Genomic DNA, 23,403 nt, shown 5'->3' with positions numbered 1-23,403 from the left:
AAATTTACAATTAATACCTAAATAATATATTACATTTTATGTATACATAGATTTAATTATATGAATTTTAAATACATACTATTTTACAATTAATTTGCTTTTGTAAGAATTGATTTTTACTTAACAAATTATATTGTATACAAATTTTATATTGAATTCCTATACTCTAAAATATTATAGTGAATTGAACTTAAATTAAATTAATTTGCAATTAAGATTTTAAGGATTTCAAGGATAATTTCAACAATAATATGGTTTAACAAATATAATTTCTACCAAACATAAAAGTCCACCCCAATATTTCCTATTAATTGAAATATTAAACTCATTATTCATAATATAGAAGTTATTCGCATCTTATAGGCATTTTAAAATTGTATAACAAAATTATTTTAATTTTCCTAGAAATAAAAGAAAATTTGAAATATTTTGATTTTCAATGAAAATATGCAAAATAAAAAAATGATTTTAAAATATTGGATTATTCGAAAATATTATTAAATTTCTAAAAAAAAATTTCATTAAAATCAATTTTAAATTCAATTTTTTTATTATATTTTACAATTATACACCTCGAAAGAAATTCATAAATAGAAAATATAATTAATTTTCTATATACACACTTGAATCATATTGTTATATGTGTCTACATTTATATCCTATATATAATATTATATAAATAGATTTGCAAAAAAAAAAATTGTTTTTTTTTTTCTTATTTTATATACAATATATTCATATATTATAGTATATAAGAAAATTTGGCTAATAACCGATATACAAAGAGCAGGGAAGAAAAAAAAAAATAAGAACCTTCGTTTACAGATAAAATTTATTACAATGTTTTTGTTCTTTTGTTTGTTGTAAGAAGAAATAACAAAAAAAAAAGAACAAAAATAACTTCGAAAAGAAACAAAAAAAGTGAAAATTTTAAAAGGACCAACGTATAACAATTATATATGGACAAAAAAACATTGAATTTTTGTTTTTTTCTTTTTGCTTCTTTCTATGGAAAATTTATTAAGTTTAAGATATTAAAATAAAATTTATGATGATCAAATTAATAATAAATTTAATAAGAAATTTAATAATATAAATTTTATATAGAATCGAATATCATAATATATATATAGGGGGAGGGGGGGATTAATTTAATATTAAATTAAATATTAAAGGAGTGTGAATGTGAATAATTTTCACTTAAAAAAATTTTTAATAAATTTTGAGAATCTATAAAATTATGCTCAAAATTAAAAAAAAACTTTTCAAAAAAAAATTATGGAAATTCAGTTTTTTATTTTTTAATTGAAAAATAATATTCAGATTTTCACTTTAATTAAAATAACAATTAAGATTGTTTTTCATTATCATAAAGTTTTTTTTTTACACAATGTTCTACAAATTATATGTATAATAAAAATTTATATTTAGTGTGAAAATGTTGATAATTAGCATGTATTTTTAAATACAAAAAATATAGTATACAGAGAATATTGAATTAAAATTAAAAATATTTTATTCACTAATATTTACAACTCCTAATTCCTATGCCTCTATAGTATTCTTCTTTGTGTGAATAATTGCAATATTTATGAAAAAATTGCATACTTTTAGGGTTTAATATTTTATTTTTTCTGTATTTAATTTACAAAATGTAATTTTTTATCTATTATTTAATTGACAAGATTTCTTACAGTTTAAAATGAATTCTTGAAAATGTTTTTTTATTATATTTTTTGCTAGATTAGGTTTGGAAGGTTTTTTAGTTTTAGGAGGTTTTCTTACTAAAAGTACGAATAATAAACACCTCTTATAACTTAAAACTATAAAGTGAAATTTTCATATATATATATTTTAATATTCCTAAAACTATTAGAAGTTGAAAAATTTTCTGATATTTTTCAAGTTATTTCTGATCTTAAAAGTTAAAAAATTGTTTATTTATGAATTTCATTTGTTTATAAATATTAAGCATAGAACCAGAATAAGAGGTAGTATAGGAAAATCTTTTTTACTGAATTTTCTTTGTCCTATAATTTCTTTGCAAGTTTAATTTATTTTAAATATTTTATTCTTTTAATATAAGAAATTAGTGCAATAACAATTTTCGGTTCCTCAAATAGCACACATGCAATATATATATGTATATACATAGATATATATATATATAGAATTATTAAATAAAATAATTCTAAAAATTTAGAAATTAACTCTTAAATATAACTGAATTAATTCTAATTAAAATTAAAAATAATTTTAATTACAAAATTATTTAACAAAACTTTTAATAATATCAATTTCAAATGTTCATTTTTAATTATCAAAACCTTAAAATTATATAAATACGTACATTTCAATTTTTTAAATGTATGAATAACAATTTATATAGTAATTAAGTAAATATTTCATAATATACAATATGTTATGTAATAAATCAACTTTTCAAATTATATACAATTCTCTGTTGTGTAATTAGAAATGCAAAAGTAAAACAATAATAAAGTTTTGTAGAGGGCAAAAAAAATAGTTATAAATATTAGATTAAATGACGTTATATAATTTATATATTATAATATAAAGGAGTATAAAAATAATTTTCCTAGTACTAATATATAAAATATTTTTACAAATAATTTTTAATATTCAGAATTAATATTTATTTTGTCTGATATTTTCTGAATTGAATAAATATTTAATTTTCATTATTCTATAACGTGAACCTTGCAATATTATATATATATATATATATATATATATATATATATATTTATATATATATATATGTATATATATATATAGAGAGAGAGAGAGAACATTTATTTTTTTCAAAATTTTTAATATGTATTTTAATGAGTAGTTTTAAGCTTAACTGGAAAATATTAAAAATTTTTCAAATAAATTTATATACCATATAACTGTGGAGATTTTCGATAATTCATTCATTGAAAATTAAATTTTCTTTTTGTGTCTTTTCACAAATCCATACTTGGAAATCTGCAGAAACTGATCATTTTGTTTTTACAGGTTTGTAATATACTCGATTAATTTTTTAATCTCCCAAATTTTTCTATTATGCTCTTCTTCTAATTTATAATATTTTTTTTAAATTGAAGAAAAACTGTAATATTCTGTACTTTAGCATATAATTTTTGCAGATTTCACAGCTTGGATTTATCAAACGTGCATTATATTAAGACCTTTAAGTTAAAAGTGAACTATCGAAAATCTTTTATGCTTTAGTTTAACTTCAAATTTACAATAATATAAAAATTTTGTATACATTTATGTAAAAATTATAAATAATTGATAATTCATTGTTAATTCTAATTCATTGTAATTATTGTATACATAACTGCTAATTCATTATTAAATTCCAAATATTTCTAAATAAAATTCGGATTTTTTTTTTTCGTTTGCTATAAATCAATATTAAATTGTAAACAAATTCCACATCAAAACTAAAGTCTGATTTCTCGCAGCTACATGTTATTATTAATTTGTATATAAATTTCCTGGTCAAAACTTCTATAGTTTCCACATAAGTATTTAAATTTTTAAAAAATTCCATTCATGTTCATTTGAAATTATTCATTCTTTTCAGCATCCTAAAAAATTAAAATTTTATGAATTTTTTAATTTTCATTTCTATTCAGAAAATAATAATTTTTTTTATTTTGTTTAATTATTATTAAAGTTTCATTTTTTATTGATTGTTTATTACCTTAATTATTACTTTAATTATTATACTATAATTATTATAGATGTAATTGTCATGTTTTTTAATTAAAAACAAGAAAAAAGCGATTCAAAATCAATAAAAAACAAAATTAAAAACATGATATAAATATGAAACGTAAGAAGAAATATAAATAACGAAAAAAAAAACATAAAACAGTTAAAAAAAAAATTAAATATCAAAATTTATTATTATGAAAAATTTATAAAAATAATAGAAAGAAAAAATGAAATTAAATAAGGAAAAAACTATTAAAATTCATTTAAAAAAAATATCAAAAACTGTCTTCATAGTATATAAAATTTATATATAATATATAAAAAGGATTAATTCCTTATATACACACATATATGTACATATATACATGTATTTGTATGTAATTATTTATAAATAATATAAGTTTATAATATAAAAAAAAAAAAATAGAAATAAAAATATAGTGAAATTAATCGAGATAAAAATTTAATTAAAACTCTATATTACTTAAATTTAATTATCTTTTAAAATAATATTGTAATATACTTAATTAAAAAAAATAAAATTCATATTAATTAATAGTAATTTTAATTCGAAATATTGAAATTAAAAAAAAAAATTATTTAAAATATGCCATTCGGACGTAAATCTCCATTGGAAGCATTGGCTTTGCCAGGTGTTATACTAGCATATAAATATAGTCAATTTAGGCAAAGAAGGCGAGAAGCAGCAAGTCGTCGTGTTACTGAAAGAGAATTATCAGCTTTACATCATAAAATTGTAAGTACAATTACAATATGCAACAATTCTTTTCCTTTTTGCCTGTTTATAAAAACATAAAATTTTATTTTAAATATAAGAATTCTTTACAAATACAAATTAACTTACTGTAGTTAATATAATTACCCTTTAATCTCTTATAAATATTGTAATCCAAGAAAACCATGTGACAAATATTACGAGTCTATTAGCACTTAATAGGAAGATGCATTAATTTATCCCAGTTAAATTCCTGAGAAGCGATGCGACGAATATTCTTATAAATTGTTGGATATATGGCGTAGAATGTTTTGTTATAAGGTAAGTGTAGCTAATACTGACAGTGGCGGTAATACTGACATACATGAAGTTTTTTATAATTATTAAGAGATTTTCTCTATACAGCATATATATATATTTTTATTTCTAGATTAATTCAAATTATCGCAATACTTCCTTTTATTTAGTTTTGAAATAACTCCAAAATATTGAGCATAAATCAGTTTTGTTTCCATAGACATAGCAATGGTGGGTTGAATTGGAGAATTTCTTATACTTTTTGCTTAATTTTTCCGATTTTGTTTTTATTGATTTTTGACTTATTTGAGGGTTAAAAATATATGTATTTATATTAAATTAAATATTTTGATTATTTTTTATCTTATTTTATAAGTAATTCGGAGTAAAAACATTAAATAAATAAGAATTTTAACAAATAATTTCTGTCAGTATTAGAAACATCTAAAATTCGACCATGCTTCTATTACTGACATATGTGTCAGTAATACGTCAAAAATCCGTATTTTTATAAATTACGTCATTTTTAAAATATTTAAATTTTTATTTTCGTATTTATTTAACTAAAATCGAATTTGAATTTTCTTTCTAATGTCCGAATTCTGACACTAAGAATTTACTACAGGTTCGGAGTATTTTACCTTTAAAAACTGGTGTCAGTAATACGATCTAAAGAGGGTCAATATTATGTACAAAATTATGTCAGTATAAAGTTTTAATTTTGATATTCATTTTAATTAATTAAAATAATTTCTTTATACTTTAAAATGTTTAAACTATTTCAGTCGAACGAAAATTGATTACATTTGTGAAAACCTATATCTGACTACGACATTTTTACCTTTTTAATAGTGATATTCGTCTAATAAATTGTGTATCAATATTGTATTCAATACTGTCAATAAAACAGTACAATTCGGTTTCTAAAAAAATGCTTTAAAATTACAGTAAACGTTAACGTCATAGCAAATATCACAACGGAAATGGTTCTCTTTAAATAAGAAAAGTAGTCCTTTTTAATAACCAAAATGTTGTTCTAAAAATTGAGAATGGGTTGCTTTCGTTACGTACTGAATACATAAATAGTTTTTGTTAAAGCAAAAAGCAGCTTTAGAATAGGCTTATTAGCAGCTTTAGAATATATTGATCTGATTTCTTATAATTTCGTGTGATATGGTACATCATATTTTAGGTATTATTTATAAGAATACATTTGTAGCAAATATTACTTATAATACTTTATAAAACATTATGTCATTTCGAATTAGATTTTCATAAATTTCTTTTAAAAATTTTTATTTATTCATTGTTGCATATTAAGACTACTAGTAAAAGTACATTCTACAGTAATAATAAATTCAAATCAGCTGAATTTCACATATTTTTACCTTTAATTCAATAAAAAATATGTTTTTTATTTTTGTTTGAATTATATTTTTATTCATTTTTAATTTTTTTTGAAATAAGATGAAATATCCGTAGAAATCTAAATTATTATTCCATTTTTATTTAATATTATCATTTTAACCATTTTAACCATTATTCATATATAGAATATAGATTACAGCATATGAAATTACATTGTCAGTATTAGGAACACAAACTGTCAGTAATAGACACAAACATTTGCGGTTATGTCAATATAAGGAACATTTTTGCTTTTCATTTTTAATCGAAAAATTATGAATTAAAAAATATTTTGATTAAATAATTTTATAAAAAACATTATTCTCAATTATCCAAATTATTCAAAAAATCGGAAACACGATCATTTATTGTATCCCACATATAAAATATCTCACGCCAAAGTTGAATTTGTTGCGAAGTATGTCAGTAATAGGGACACTTACCTTATTTAATAATTGAGTCGACTTTTCACTATATTTGCAATTGAAATTTTATTTTTCAACAGCATTTTTTAATTATTTAAAGCAGTTATAAGCTTAATATTAACCAATTTTCTTCAAAAATATTTTCAAACATTTTCAGTATTTGTTTTCCAAAATATCAGTTTATCATTTTTAAATCATTGAAATCGCATTTATTCTTACTTCTATATTCCGTGGATGAAAATCATCGTAAATTATTTACATTAGATAACAATAAAATCTAGTTCCAATCTCCTAAAATTAAATATTTTAATTAAAATTATTTATTCCATACAATATGAACACTAAAAATCACTTACCATATCTGACATAACTGACATGAAATGCTAGGAGAATTTAAATATACAAATTGTCATTTTATAGTGCATTGCATTTATATGTGAACGACATCTATTACTAAAAATCGAAAACTTAATTTTTATAATTCAACACCTAATCTATGTAAACAATAAAATGAGTGGCCGTCTTGTGCCATAAAATAGAAATTTTGTTAAATTAAAAATTTTTTTTTTAATTTGTAAATTATAATAAATTTAAATTATTTATGTAAACATAAATTGTAAATTTCTAAAAGAGTTTACATGATTATTCATCATATATAAAGTTAAAATTCATTATATTTTAGGCTAAATATTCAATAAAATATTTATAGTTGCAATTATCTTACAATTAATTAGGTAAATTAAAAATTACCAAAAGGCAAAAAATCCTCTTTGTATACCAATCAAATAATTTTTTTTTTTAAAAAGAATTCTCTTTCTTTTTTTAATAAAAGTCGAGGGAAAATGCGTTTTTATAAAGATTTGAATGAAATTTTTTCGATTGTATGGTCTTAAATGAGTGTGCATTTTGCTTTAAGGCGAAATTTTTGTTTAAGATTTTTTATTTCTCAAAAGACCATATACATATATACATATATCTACAGGTAAAATAACTTATACATTTATGTTTGTATTTTTATATGTTAATATTTACATATAATATTTTACTGCGGATTATATAAAATTTTTGATTTTTCGTAACACGTACATACAAGGTGATTCAGTAAAGATTACAATATTATATATAATAATATGTTGATTTCAAGCCCTTTACTACTCGTAGCTTATTTAAAAATTAATTATTTGAAGCTTTTGTATTTTTCGGAAAGGAAGTTGTAAGCAAAAAAATTTTAAGCAAGTCTAAAAAATTCGATAAAATTTGTGTATGCGTAAACGTTGAGATTTGACACCTAGTTCAAAAAAAAAAAAATTTACCGGAGCATAAAACAACAATATATATATTTTAGTGAATCATTCTGTATATATTGTTGTAAACCGACAAAAATTATGTTTTTTCCAGCAGTATCATTTACTATATATGTTTACTTTTAATACATAAATTTAAATTGTTATGTTACTGATTCAGAATTTATTTGTACATATACATATACATGAAAACATATTTATATTAACTTTTATGTAAAATATATGTACATATATTTCCATATTATATATATATAACTTTAAGTAATACAAGAAACACATCAAATGAAAATATCAAATATTTTATTATTATTAGAGGAACAATTTTATGTATTAAAATAATATAGGTCTATAATAATGTTGGTTGGTGGAGAATGTAAAAATTATAACTTGTCTGCAATAAATTAATTAATTCTTGTATATTAACGCTCGATTTCATTATATTAATGTTAAAATTAAGCCTAAATAGTGGGCCTTTTCATAAACTTGCGAGTTATATTACGAATACCACACTACTTATAAATAATGTTTATAAACAAATATTGCTAAACTTGTTTTTTCAACAATTATCAAATATTTCAGTAAGAAAATATATTTTTGAATCAAAACTGAATTTGTTAATAATAATTCTCTTGAATTTTATTTGGTATAATTAAAAAATGTTTTTAACATCTGCTACAAATATTAGAATAAACACAACAAATGTTTCCTGTTTTTTTCTGTGAAATCAAAGTGAATTTTAAATCTAAAATAAATTCATATTCATTTAGATTTTATAAAAAAAAAAAAAAGTTGAATATTCAGAAAAAAAAAACGTACACACCACTTATTTTTAAATCTTACTTATCTTAAAATTCTATAATACATATACATAAATACAAAATAATGAATATAATTTTAATTTGACATAATTGCATAAAATTAGGGGTAAGAAATATTTTCAATAGATTTAGCAATAAAATTTTTAATACATTACACAGCGTCTGGCATCGTTTCTATTCATTAAAAACAATAAAAACCGTTCTTGAATTATTTAGTATGATTTTTAATAAAAAATTCTATTTCTTTTGTGTATATGCAATTTTACCCTTTTTGAGTAAATTTAAACCAAATAAATACAATTTAGAAAGAAAATTAAAAGGGTCTAACAATATACAATCAAATTCTTTTCATCAACTATTTTCAAAATGAATGCGTTTTATTTATTAATGAATACATTATATACTTATATTAAATAGATTGAATATATGTTATATATATATATATATATTGAATAGAATTGAAAGGGTTAAATTATGAAAATAAAGTCTATATATGTGGTATTAAAAAATACTTAAGATCTTTAAAGATAAATTCTCTGTGTATGTTTGTCCAATTTTCTTTTATTTTTTTTTCCATTTTTAATATTTAAATTTATTTTTTCCTTTATATTAGAATTTATTTTTTTTTATTTATATAATTATAGGACGTACTTTATTCTCTCTCTCTCTCTCTCTTATATGTAAATATAAAGTGGATAGGTTGGTACCACCTTAAATCGCATATATTTACGTGCATATAAATGCACTCAAGATATATTATTAGAAGAAACCTATATAAATAGCATATATATATACATACATATATACATATAAAATATGGAATTTAATTTAATTTTTATTCTTCATGTTATTTCTATTTTACATAATGCATTCATTTCAACAATATTCACTCACTTTGTAAAAAAATCGGTTCACTTCTCGTATATATATGCTTGTACCTGTACTTGCATTCACATATACTATAAAAGAATCTAGGTTTAACTTGTTGAATCTATTATCATTATTATTGTTGTATCTACTTAAAAATATACCTTCTTTCTATACTTTTTTTTCTCAGTTCTTTATATGTAACTGATTCAATTTAAGTATTGTCTTCTTTCACCTGCATCTTTATTTCATATGTAACGTATATATAAAAAAAAAAAGAAAGAAAATGTTAAAAGATATCACTGATTTTTTTCTTCTTCTTCATAATATTCTTTTATTGTAGTCCTTAATCTCATTTTGACAAAACAATTCAAATTAGTATTCAGTTCAAGATTTTATATAAAGGACAATTATTTTTATAATTACAACATAAATATTGTTGGTTACTTACTATGTGTTAGTATATTATATATGTGATGTTTTGGCCGAAAGTTTTCAAAAATATATTTATATGACGTGTAAAATACAATAAATACAAATATTGTGTGAACAGAGTTTTACGGGTAGCGACAATAGCAAATTTTATTCTACACTACACTAATTACAGTGTTGGCGCTGTTTGCATTTTCAAACTTTTAATTTCAACTTTTACCGCTGCCGCTCGTTAATATGTCGTTTGATCTTTTGTTTTTTTATTTCTTTTTTTTGTATGTAATCTATTTGTAATTATCAAAATTTTTACCAAAATCGTAGACAAATTCATGGAAATATTATTTGAGCAAGTAAAAATACATCTTTACGAGTTTATAATAGTCGAAATTATATGTTATATTATCGTTAATTGCAATTGAATATTGAGCATAATTAAATTTTTAAATAACAAACAATGTAGATGACGCCTCAGCTAATGCTCAAATTGTACTAGGCGAAGCTATGCAGATTAAGATGAACGCGGCGAATAGTTAAAGTTATAGTTAAATTTTTAAATAAAAATAAAATATCTCTAGGTCTTATAATTATAATTAAAATATTTTAGCATTTAAATATAACGCATAATTATTGAGCTACCAACCATTTTATTTTTAAAATTCATTTTTAAAATGAATATAGAAATTCAGGTTCAACCCAAATGATTACAACCTAAAACATTTTAAATTAAAATCTAAATTCAAACTAAAAAAATAATAAATTGAAGTTATTGAAGATTCAGAATTAATTATAGGAACAGTTTTTACAATAATGGCAAGCTGCAGACTATATTTAGAATGTGTACTGCAATTAAATTGTCATCAAAATTCTTTTCTATAAAAATGTGAAATAAATATAAAAGAAAGAAGTTTTATACAATTTTTTTTATAAATGTACAAAATTTAATTGGTTTTTAGAGAATAAAAATTTCAAAAGAATGCACTTAATAATTATAAATTTTTATTTATTTATATAGAAATTTAATGGGGAACGGTAGACAATCATAATTAGGCTTTCGTTTAGAACATTTTTACCCTTTCATTTTATTGTAATATGTAAGATAAGAAGACCGAAACGGAAATATAAAATAAATGAAAAAAATTCTTAAAATATAACAATATATTTATACTATAATTGTTTATGTGTTATATTAGAAACTTAAAATATATATATATACTTACCCAATCTGTTATACTTGTATTTACAATAGTTGTATTGTTGCATCACAATATTCTGTTTGTTTGTATATGTATATACATATATATTGATGTTGGCTTATAAAAAAAAATTACTGTTTTTTGTTTTAATATCATCGTGTCTGCACCCACGTATATTGTTCTTAAATACCTTACAATATTATTACATTTTGGCGAACATTATCTATACATATATAGATTTGTAAATATTATACCTATGTGTACGTATATGTGTATATTATGTTTATTCTTATAAGATATTTAAGTATAGGATAATAATAATTAGGATGGTATTTACATATATACATATCCATATCTATTATATAACTGTTATAATGAATAAAAAGATGATTTTTTAAAGTAACTCTTGACCTCATTGAAAAGTTTGTTAACCTGGTTGTATATGTATGCATGTATGTATATGTAATTAACATAAAGACAATAAGTTAGTCTTATATATATGTATGTATGTTCTATATGTAAATATATTTGCATAATTATAATTATAATTCTATTTCGTTTCTAATTTAGATTTTCTACTTTTTTTTTCTCTCTCATATTTAATTAATATTTCTAAATGTGTACAAAATAATTTTTTGCCATTTTGTACTATATAAAATGTGCCCTTTTATATTTATATTGTTATTTAGTGCGTGTTTAATTATAAAATGTTTTAATTATACTTTGATAAATTTAATATTTTAAATAAAATTTTTAAAATTAGATCTAAATATAATTATGTTACTTTGCTAATAATTAAATACATATTTAATATGCACATTTATAATTCGTTGTAGGTTCCATCTCTATTGTGTATTTTGGTTATAAAAATTAAAATTAAAAATTAAATTCTACTATATGAAATAAATTATTATTTGATATAAATTAATTTTTAAAAGATTATAATTTTAAAATTAAATTTTAATAAAATTTCTTTGGAAAATTGTTTAGAGACTTACTGGGAATAGAATGCAAAAAGTATGGATCGGAAAATATTTGTTCATAAACTTAATATTGTGAATTAAGAATTCAAAATAGCCTCAATTTTTACGTTATTTGACTGTTCACAAATAAAGTTGCATGTGCATCACGCTATATTTTTTAAGCAATAATGCATCTATGAAAATATCTTAAAAAATTGACTTTTTATTGAATAACTATCCAGATCTATACTATTATCCTAAATCATAATAATAAAAGAAAAATATTTCCCTTTCCATTATAATGCTTTTCATTTATTTGCTTTTTATTAATAATTTGCCTCAAAAAATTTTATACAATTTATTGCAAAAAATATTTAAGATTATTGCAGAATTTCAGAAATTTTTTCGAAAAATGCTTACATAAATAAAATTTTCTTGTTTATGATTTAATTTCAAGGATAATTTGATTAATGTTTCTAGCTTGGAGCATTAAAATTAAAAGCCTCGTTGGTAAATTATTAATAAAAATTATTAGAATAAATATACAAAGATTTTTCAGGTCCATTATTTTCATATACATACAAACAACCGCATGGCAGTGAGCACGATTAAACTGAAATTAAACCAGTAATTTTTATAAAACATTTTAAAGGCATTCAAAACTTTTCTTGTTATGTACACCTAGAAACATAAAATTTTTATATTTGCGGTTGGACATATAGGAGCACACAAGGAAAACAGAAACCCTTTCGACTGCATATACAATATAAAAGATATCCAATTTATTTTCATTTAAATTGCATTTATGTAAGTTTCAGATTTTTCATTTTTATTCACAACATTTCAAAGAGAAAATTTACCTACATGTAAAATAATTTTACTTGTATATAATCTTCCAAGGTAGAATACGAATTTTATTCATATATAGGTACATAAAAATTCTTTAATTTTTTATTTTTTCAATAAATCGATAATTTCATTATTTAAATTTATTTATTGTTTCCTTGTATATGATGGCAATGTATAAGGATTATGCATTATTCATACACATAGATCAAATCGATCGAACGAATTGTAATAATTAAAGGTATATAAAAAAATATAAAAATTAAAAAGAAAAAAAAACATGAAATTTTACATGTAAAATTTATTGTGCAGGATTAAAAATTCATTCAATATATTGAAAATTTATATGAGATTTTTTTTTTTTTCATTTCTTTGGCATTATCCTTATACGATATTAATTAAAAATAAAAATAGAATTTCACTATTATCTTTTAATTATATACAAAAGTAAAAAACATTTTAAATGTAAATTTTCATTTTTTTTTTTGAAAAATCAAAATGAAAAATACAAATGCAATTTGCTGAATCTTTAATGTGTATTACTTTGATTAAACGTCCTTGAACAGGAAAATTTATTAATAAATTATGTAGTATTATGGCACATAGAAAGCATAAAGAATAGCAACGGAAAATTCTTTAATTATCGCATATAACCTCGAAGAATGATTAATTAGTGTCTTGCGACCACCAATCTTATTGAGTTGCTTATTTAACCTTGATTAAATAGCCTTAGCTTCACATCTTTATATAGTGACTTTATTATATTGATTATTTTATTTGGAATGCCCTTATTTGCTAAAGATTGCCATATATTGTCTTTAGGTAGATTATATGAAAGGACCTTTAAATATCCACAAAAGTCATATACAGTAATGAATTCCATTTGACTGACTGTTCTGCGATTATTTGAAGTGCATTAGATTGATCGATGCAGCCGTGGCCTCTTTTAAGTCCCACCTGTTCCGCTAGTTCTTGCATTCCGTTAGTCTGCCTTTTTTGGTATAGATTGATTATAATGCCCTTCTTCGAGTATTTCTATTTATGCTAGATACACCCAATCTTAGTTATTGGGTGAATATTTGAGCAGTTCTATTGCGCTTTCTGATTTGTTGTTTTTGAGTCTATGTATGACACCTATTATACCTTCTTTGTTTGGTAGGTTCAGGTACACTCTATTGTTTTGTATACTCCTGGTGACTATGAGCTCCATACTGTGTGATACCGGAAGTTTTTCTCCGAGTTCTTTTCTTTTTAATTTCTGCCAATGCCGTGTTCTTTACTCACAATCTTTTACTCTACTCGACATAAACTCTGCTTTTGTATTCTCACTTTTAAGCTTTTAATTGTCAATTTTTTTTTTTTCTGGGTATTATTGAGTTTTATACAGTTACAGACTTCACACTGATATTTGCTGTGAGGAGCATATGGTTAGAACTTACGTCAACACTGAAACATATCCTTCATGTCCTTATGTTTAGTAAAGACCACCTCTATTTATGGCTGAAACATATCAGTCTGTCCAAACCCATGTGTATTTGTGTATTAATTTGTGTGGGAACATGTTTCCGCTTACCACCATGTTATGTTCTTGACATATGACAATCAGCCGCTCGCCGTTGTTATTCATTATGCTTAGACTATGTCGGCCCATTTTTTCCATATATATATACATTTTTTCAATATTTTCAAACATTAATCGTATTTTTATTCTAAAAAAGCATTCTAATTATTAATAGTTAATAAATCAAACGTCAAAATAAATTAATTTTTGATAGCAAGCATAATGTATGTATGTATGTAGTGGAAAAATTTACAATGTTTTATGTCAAAATTTACTTGATATGTTGATGAGATGGTAAAATGCAGAAAAAATTGTTAAAAACAGTAATACAAATATTTTTATATACTTATTTAGTAGAAAATCAGTGACGTGTTCAATTAGATCATTATTTTTTTCTTACTTTTTTAATAAAAAAAAAAATATTTGTATTGTCAAAGACATTTAGATACAATCATATATATTATGCTTATGCATAGTTTACGTCAATTATTGCATATTTATAACTCAGTATAAATTAAGTTAACAATGTTGTACTCCTACTTTCAGACAATTTCTTTGTTTTATTTTTATATAGCGTGACTTGTGTAAATTCTTTAAAAAAAATTGTGATTGCTAGTAAAGTTCGAATTTTAAAAATTTTGTGAAAAAGCCCGAGGAGCTTTGGCTTAAGAATTTGAAGCGATTCTGCACATTCTCCTGTACTTGTTAGGAAAGAAAAATTCATAGAATGTAAATTTGAAGAGATGTATTCCTTATCATTATTTTGTCATGAAATTACTTTAGCACCTAATTTGGGGAACATCAGTGATGTCTCAGATTCTCGTTCAATAAACTTAGTGTTTATTTAGATTAAAGCAATATTGTACTTATAATTTATACTACAAACTGTATACGTAATAAGAACGTAAATTATTTCATATCTGTGGTGTACGAGTTAGTCTATTCTCGCAAAATAAAATAGATATGTGTTTACCGGTTACTCCCATACTGTTTAAAAATGACAGTCCCCCTATATTATACTTTCGTGCTTATTATAAACTAGTTTATTGTTTTCTTATTTTTTGCTTGAATTCTTTTTTAATAATTTTCTGTGTATATATTTTTTTTTTTTTGGCAAAAAATATAAAATTCATTTTTCAGGAAATCAATAAATAATTTATTATTTGTTGCATGCAAATTTAAAAATATCATTTTTCATATCATAAACATTATATCTATTGGAATATAATATTACTTATGGATATAGCAGGATATATACATTTTTTTTGATTTGTAAAAGAAAAAAATTTTAGAATTAAAAATAATTAATTGTGTGTAATAACTTAGGTTCACATATAATTATTTAATTTGGAATTTATAGAATTTTATAGTTTTTATATAAAATTAATATAACATGATATACAAATATACAAAAACAAATTTTTCAAGATTTTCACTTAAAATTAAAGAGAAAATTAAATTTATTGAAAAAAAAATGTCCGATTTCAATGGAAAACGAAGTCAAAATTTGAACTGTCACTGAATCAATCAAAATATGACGCCTTAACTTTAAATAAATGCTAAATGAATAGAATATTTTTTGACACATAAAACTTTCTTTCAAATACAATAATTAATACGTAAGAATATTTGAAAAGTTAAATTATTTTATGTATTTTAATTATTTCCTTTACACTTACTTATTGCCAAAACTTACATCTCATTTGTGTTATAAAGGAAATAAATTTATGCTTAAGGCTGTGTGTGTTCTTGCGAGACATGGTCTTGTACAATATTTTATACATACATTATCTATGTTCCATATGATTCCATATGATTCCGTATCACCAAATATTACAACAATAGATATTTTTTACAAATTCAACTTTTATATTACAGTTTTTAATTATATATTAAGTTTGACAAAACAATGACAAATGAAAATTTTGCATAGAAACTCTTTAATCACTCTCAATAAAAATCGTCTCCCATAATAATTCTAAAATTTTTAAAATTATCAAATTTAACATGATCATTTATATTTCCTTTTGACGACGATAAAGACGTTCTCTTTTTTGTTTTCTTTGACAATTTTGAATAATTTTCAAATATAGTCACAATTATTAGTTTTATATTTTTTTTTTTGTAAATCAAAACATCAAAATATTACACCGACATACCATTTACGTGCATATTCTATTCAAAAAAAAAAAAAGCATAAACAGAAACAATAACTTTTACTAAAAAAATCTTGTCAAAAAATTATAAATATAACTGTTATACACCATAATATAAATATGTATTGTAAAAACAAGTATGACATAAAAAATTTATTTGTTATTACTTGAAATAGAAAAAAAAAGTTGAATTTTACTTTTAATAGAATATTTTGAATAAAAATTCGGTATGAATGTACTTTTGGGTTACATTTGCCCTGTCTATCTGCTTGAATATGCTTACAGAACTTTATGTGTTATAGAAATTATCTTTTAGGTTAAAACTAATATATGTAAATTTCCAGACCGGTCGATATACAAGTATTTTGTACAGACTTCCAAAAAGATGTTTTAAAAAATATTGAAATTCTAAAAATATTGTAATTCTGCAATTGTAAATTGAATTGTTCAGTATAAAAACAGAATCAAATCGGTGAATAGCAACGACGGACGGTTTCTGTTGTTAATCAACTGCATATATAATTGTTCAGTATTTTGCATATAACACAGTCACACATCAAAATACGATTTTAAGCGGTAATGTTGTTTCATTTTGGGTGGTCTCATATATATATATGTATAGTGTACATGAATTTTGACAATTCGTTGCGAAAATTCGCTCAAACAACGAGTGATTTTTGCAGTTTTGATTCGTCTATACCGTGTATTTTTTCTTTTTGAAAATGTTAAATATGAAGTTTTTGCTGAGGAATGTATATGAATTACCAAAATTCTTATACTATCTTATCGAGAACATACAATTTCTTTTTATTTGAGAGTGTTTTTTATCTTTATGAATTTCAATAACTTCATTCTCTCATTACATTACTATGTAACTGCGTTTGTTATTATCTCTTACTATAACTTTATAACAGTTTGTTATAACTTTTGCAATTCAAGCTGAATTGTCAAGAATAATTTTAATAAAAAGCAAATGTCAAATTTTTTTAAAAACCACTGATTTTACTAATACCTACTCATTTTGTTTTAAACAAATCACTCTAATATATGTGCATGTATATGTATATACTATGTATAATCGTTATAACCTATTTACCCTTGAGAATTTACAAGAAAAAAAATTTTACTGTTTTCAGATGTATTTTTTGCATTAAAAAATCTTGTATACAAAATACATAATTGCAATAAGTTAAATTTATAAAATTATAAAAGAAAGCATGATTTTTCATATAGCAAATTTCCTTAATAAATTTTCATATACATTATTTACATAGCTATATAATATGAAATATTCTGTGAAATATTAAAGTGGTTGAAAAAAACAAAAATAAATGAAAAAATAAAAGTGTTGTTCATCAAATTTTTAACTTTATTATATTAAAAAACAAAAGCAGAGAAAAAATAGAAGCAGAGCCTTTCAAAAAAAATGAGAAACTAAAGCAAAAAAGAAGAAGAATAGGAAAAGTAGAATAAATCCTATATAAAATAATGTAATATGAAGTTTTAATCATATTAAAATGAAAAGAAGAAAGAAAATGAAAACTATTTCGTTTTCCTTTGTTTTTTCTTTTTTTTCTCGTTTTTTTTTTGTGTACGGGCATTAAATAATTTTCCAGTATATTAAAGGAAATTTGAACAAGGACTTGCCATTTACTCTTTGTTTTTTTTTTTTTGTTTTTCGCTTTTTTCCTTTATACTTTTATATATATGTTTATTGTTTCATATACACTCATAACTTGTTTGAAGAATACTTCAAAAATATTATGAGTATATCATTTTTTCTTTTTTAATATTAAACATATACATAGACATACATGGAAACATGATACAACCAATTCATATACATATAAATATTTACATATATTAGAAGTAAAGAAATTAACACATTCTCAAACATAAAAAGGGCTTCTTTACTATTATCCTTGTACATAATAATTGTTGTACATATATATATATATATATATATATATATATATTTATATAATATACTATATTTTATGTACGATGAATACAAAAATAAGAGAAAAAAAAATATAATATATTTTTGTTTAGTTTAGGTAATCACTACATTTTCTTCTATTATAATAGGTATACATAATATGTATATAAATATATATGTATAAGGATATAATATACTAAAATATATTATATTTAAGAATAAGTAAATATAATGAACATGGATTTAAATGTAAATTTATTAGAAGTAATTTTTATGGTAATTCTATGGGTATTACAGTTGTCTTGTTTATGTATATACATGTGACGTAAAATTATGTTATAAGAATTTTTCTTATTAGTTGATGAGATTGCAAAAAAAAATAAAATTGTTGATATTATCATTAGCTATTGTAATTATTGAAATTATTTAAATTATATGTTTATCAAAAAGTAAATATTTTGTTATATAAATTTGCTATATTTTGTTATATAGCTTTGCTATATTTCTTCGATTGCTGCAACAATGACACGACTCCAAATTTTGCATATTTTAGGAAAACGTTTTTTTATATTTTTCTCGATTTAGCAATTATTTTATTATTTATTGTAAGCGACAATTTTTAAATTAGAGAAATAATATTTTGAACAAAAAAAGAAATATTTTATGTGCTCATTTCTGTATCAATAACTTAGAAATCGTATTTATAGAGCTATAGATATAAATAAAGTTTAAATTATTTTAAACTTTAAATTCATTAAAAATTTGCAATTATTAAGTTAATTTAAAAATGTTAAACTAACAATTCATTTACTAAAAATTTGCATATTTTATGGAGTTTGATATTTCTTGTATTAAGAGAAATGGTACTTATTAATCTCAAATTGCAAATTATAATTCATTTCGCTACATTAACACTTAGAATTCTGGCAAATTTTTTTTTCTTAAAAATATTATACATGCAAGTTTTATTATATGTAATAATTTTCAAATTTAGGATTGCCCTCTATTGCAATTAACAAAATAATAACGTACATACATTGTGTATATAAAACCGTGTTACATTTTTTTTCTATCAAAATTTTTTCAGCCTTAAATAAAGTTGGGTCAAACCAATGGTTTGTATTGAAGCACTTTTCCCTTCAACAAGTAAAAATTCTGCTTTTAAATACAGTCTATGTATACCTATCACACTATTAAAATTATTTTCATTCATATACAAAACTATTTCTAGGATTGCATATATTTAGGATGACGCATATATGCAGTCTTTGAAATAAAGCAAAAATTAATATAAAAAGGGGTTAACATAATACTCGATTTTAAGGGTTAATTGTGTGAGTTAAGAAAAATAATTATATTTTTTAATTTCACGGAATTTACCGTTAGCTTTTTGCGTTTATAAAAATTTGGAAAAGCTTGCGGTTTCGGAAATATAAGGTGTCAAAAATTCAAATTTTACGAATTTCAAGAGGTGATAACTTGAGAGGGGGTGGAGATGGAAACAAATTTTCTTCTAACAAAATGAACTATTTATTAATGTCTAAAAGCTCCTAAAATTTAAAGCTTCTACAGGCTGGGGTCTAGAAGAAAAACGACATCAAAAATTTGCAAAAAAAGGACTTTAGATAACGGTAAATTTGAACGGCCATTTTGTTTTTCTAAAGTTTAATTATAAAATACCGCGCAAGGAGAAGCAAGCCACTGCCTTTCTGCGTTTGCAAAATTTCAAAAATGCTTATGGTTTCATTGCAACAAATATTTAAAAATGGCCATTTTTAGGGTTTTGGGGGGGGTATAACTTCTAGAGGGGGGGAGATAGGTAAAAATTTTGTTCTACGGAAATAAGTTTCTAGTGAAGATCTATGTACGTATGAAATTTCAGCTTTCTATCTTCAAGGGTGTAGAAGTTTTGTAAACAGACACACGGACAGACGGACGGACGGACGGACGGACGGACGGACAGAGTGAAACTAATAAGCACTTTTTTCAAAAAATTTTTTGGAAAAGTGCTAAAAAAAAAAGGAAAAATATACAAAAACTGAAACAGTGTAAATTATATTAAAAAAAAAACTTATTTGAAATAAATTTTGTAATTAGAATACGTAAATTACTTGGTAAATGGTGGTTTGACAAATTTCATTTTGATTACAAGCTTTTATTTTGCAATTTATATAGTTTACCTTTTTCTATATATTTTTTTAGGGGTAATATTTATACACAGTAATTATTTAATGTGCAAATTAGAAAATTTAATGACGGCTACTAAGTATCGTGAAAATAGAAAAAAAAAATGTAAAATATGTGAGTAAGTAAAGTTGAAAAATATATTCAAATAAGTAAAAAGTAACAAAAACAAAGGTGAATATTTTTAAAGAACATTTTTTATAAACTTTTGTTATACTCGTATACAAACTGAAATACTCGTATATTACTCGTTTGTATATATACGAGTACTCGTTTATAAAACAAACTGAAATTTTGTTTTATAAACGAGTATAGTAAAATATATTTAATTTATTTTAAATTAAATGTAATTGCTATGTAGAATTTTAAATTACACATAAGAAATATTATAGGGTGTTCAGTTTATAGTGAAAATCTTTTGTATTCAATTGAGACTTGTAATCAGTCCAGTATGTGGATTGTACAGAAAATATCAAGTTAGCTTTAATGAATTTAAGTTTCAACAATATACCTAATTATATTTTGGAATCGTGTCAATGTTAATAGACGTTAATGTAGCTCGAACCTTAATAGCTTTGAAATTAAAAAAAAAATTTTTGTATGAATACACAAATTTAAAGAATAACAATTTAACAATATTGATTTTATTATTAGTTATTTGTAGAGTATGACAAACTGTCGTAGATAAGCCACCGCCTCGCATTCAAACAGAAGAAGCTCAACTGTTTCGTTCCAGGCATAAATGGCAAACCTCGCCCTCCGTCTTTCCCATCCTTTCCAGGTGGACCATCGAGAGGCAATGTCCAGTGAGCATACTTACTAATACCCTCAAATATGGACGACGTCCATATTTGAGGGTATTAATAAGTATCATTTTAGGTTAAAGCTTCCACGTCCTTCCATACAGCCTCGTCGAAATCCATAGAGCTAAGGTGGCTATATCGATGAGTCTCCTAATATGGGGTTCCCAATTCAATCGCTGATCCAGGTTGCCTGTCAATTACTCAATAATTGTGTCTCCCAAGGACATCAAGAACAACTTAATTTCCGCCGTCTAGTAAATGGTACAATAACTGCTTTTCCAGGGTTAGTAACAAGGCCCTTAGCTTGTGTCCACTTCCATATGATGTTCAGAGACTCTTGCATACGGTTAACTACGACATCGTCATGCTGGCCCCTCACAACAACGAATAAATCATCAGCGTAGCTTGCACATTATACCCGCACTTGACCTCTTAGTTCTCTTTTCCAATCTAGGTAAAGCACCAATTGTTCTTGATCTGCCTCAAGGATTGCAAAATTTTCAACAGCCAAACCAGTCCAAGTGCCATGGAAGAGTTTTTCAGTTCAGTTATATTTGAAGCATATACAAGTATTTAAAATTTAAAATTTCTTACTTAAAATTGATATTGATTAATTCAGCCGACTATAATTTTTTTTTTTGAATTTCAATTAAATTTTAATAATATTTTAATAAAAAAAATAATTTAAATCGGGCTTAAATTCTCATTTATCAATTCACTTACATATAAAATTGTTAAAAATTTTAAACTAATATTTTTTAATGATCAATCATTTGCGATTAGATTTTGTTACAACAAGAAAAATACCATCATTCATAAATTTTTAAAATAAATTAAACAATTTTTTTTTGAAATATTTTGCGATTTGTCAACATAAATTTGATTTTCCATCTATCTTAGGTTTCATTTATAACTATAGTTACAATACTTACGTATGTATGTATCTGTATAGAAAATTTCTGAGGCATAAGTTTTTTTTTGTACATACATACATACAAGTATCATGCTACAAATATAAAACATTGATATTTAAACGAGCTTTTAATAAGAATTTGTGATAATTTTGTAATAATATTGATTATAATTTAATTAAAACAATTTTTTGGTCTTAGCGTGGTAGTATTCCATTGGTATTGGTACAATAGCAACGGAACGAATGTTTTTCAACTTTATTCCTTAATACTGGTAAAGTTTTTGACCAGTAATTTGCAATTTTGATTTAATTGATTTGTGACTGTTGTTGTTTTATTTGACGCATACTGAATGCGTTGTAAGAATGAAATCCTTTTATATCAGATTATAATAAATAATATATTTATCGGAATTCTCCTCCTTTATGATGATAATTAGGACTGTTGCAGCTACCTTCAGTTCGGATTCGTAATCCATTTACTTCTTCGCAATACTTCGTTCACTCTAATTTGTGCTTTTCATGTTTCCTGAACTGTAGTAGTTACTACAATAACTCATGTATCGGCCCTAGTATTATTTACTTTCATCTTGCTTCGTCTTCTCCTTCGTAATTAGTTACGATTCTTTAGGTACTTTTTGATGGAGTCCTCATGTTCTCCAGTGAAGGGTTTAAAACTCTTATTCAAGCACATTGTTTTTATCACTTTATTTTACTGAGTTGAAGGCGCTTTTTTTAATTTAATTATCTGAGGAGAAAAACCTTAAAAACCTTCAAAAACAATGTTTGGTCGAATGAAAAATTTAGCAACTCAGGACAAATTTTTAT

At 22.8% G+C, this 23,403-nt stretch overlaps 1 protein-coding gene across 1 annotated transcript in view; it reads left to right on the top strand.

Moving 5' to 3' along the window:
• Nucleotides 1-4,171: 4,171 nt before the first annotated feature.
• The window catches only part of LOC129613338 (probable serine/threonine-protein kinase DDB_G0282963), a 92,874-nt gene continuing 73,642 nt past the window's right edge, over nt 4,172-23,403 (top strand). The window contains exon 1 of the mRNA XM_055527350.1: nt 4,172-4,492. Within this exon, the coding sequence (XP_055383325.1) occupies nt 4,343-4,492 (150 nt within the window). The 5' untranslated portion in view covers nt 4,172-4,342. The remainder of the gene's footprint in view (nt 4,493-23,403) is intronic.

This window comes from Condylostylus longicornis, unplaced genomic scaffold (assembly GCF_029603195.1).
Source record: "Condylostylus longicornis isolate FDR11 unplaced genomic scaffold, ASM2960319v2 ptg000083l, whole genome shotgun sequence".
NCBI classification, from domain to species: domain Eukaryota; kingdom Metazoa; phylum Arthropoda; class Insecta; order Diptera; family Dolichopodidae; genus Condylostylus; species Condylostylus longicornis.
This window is presented reverse-complemented; position numbering and strand designations above follow the sequence as displayed.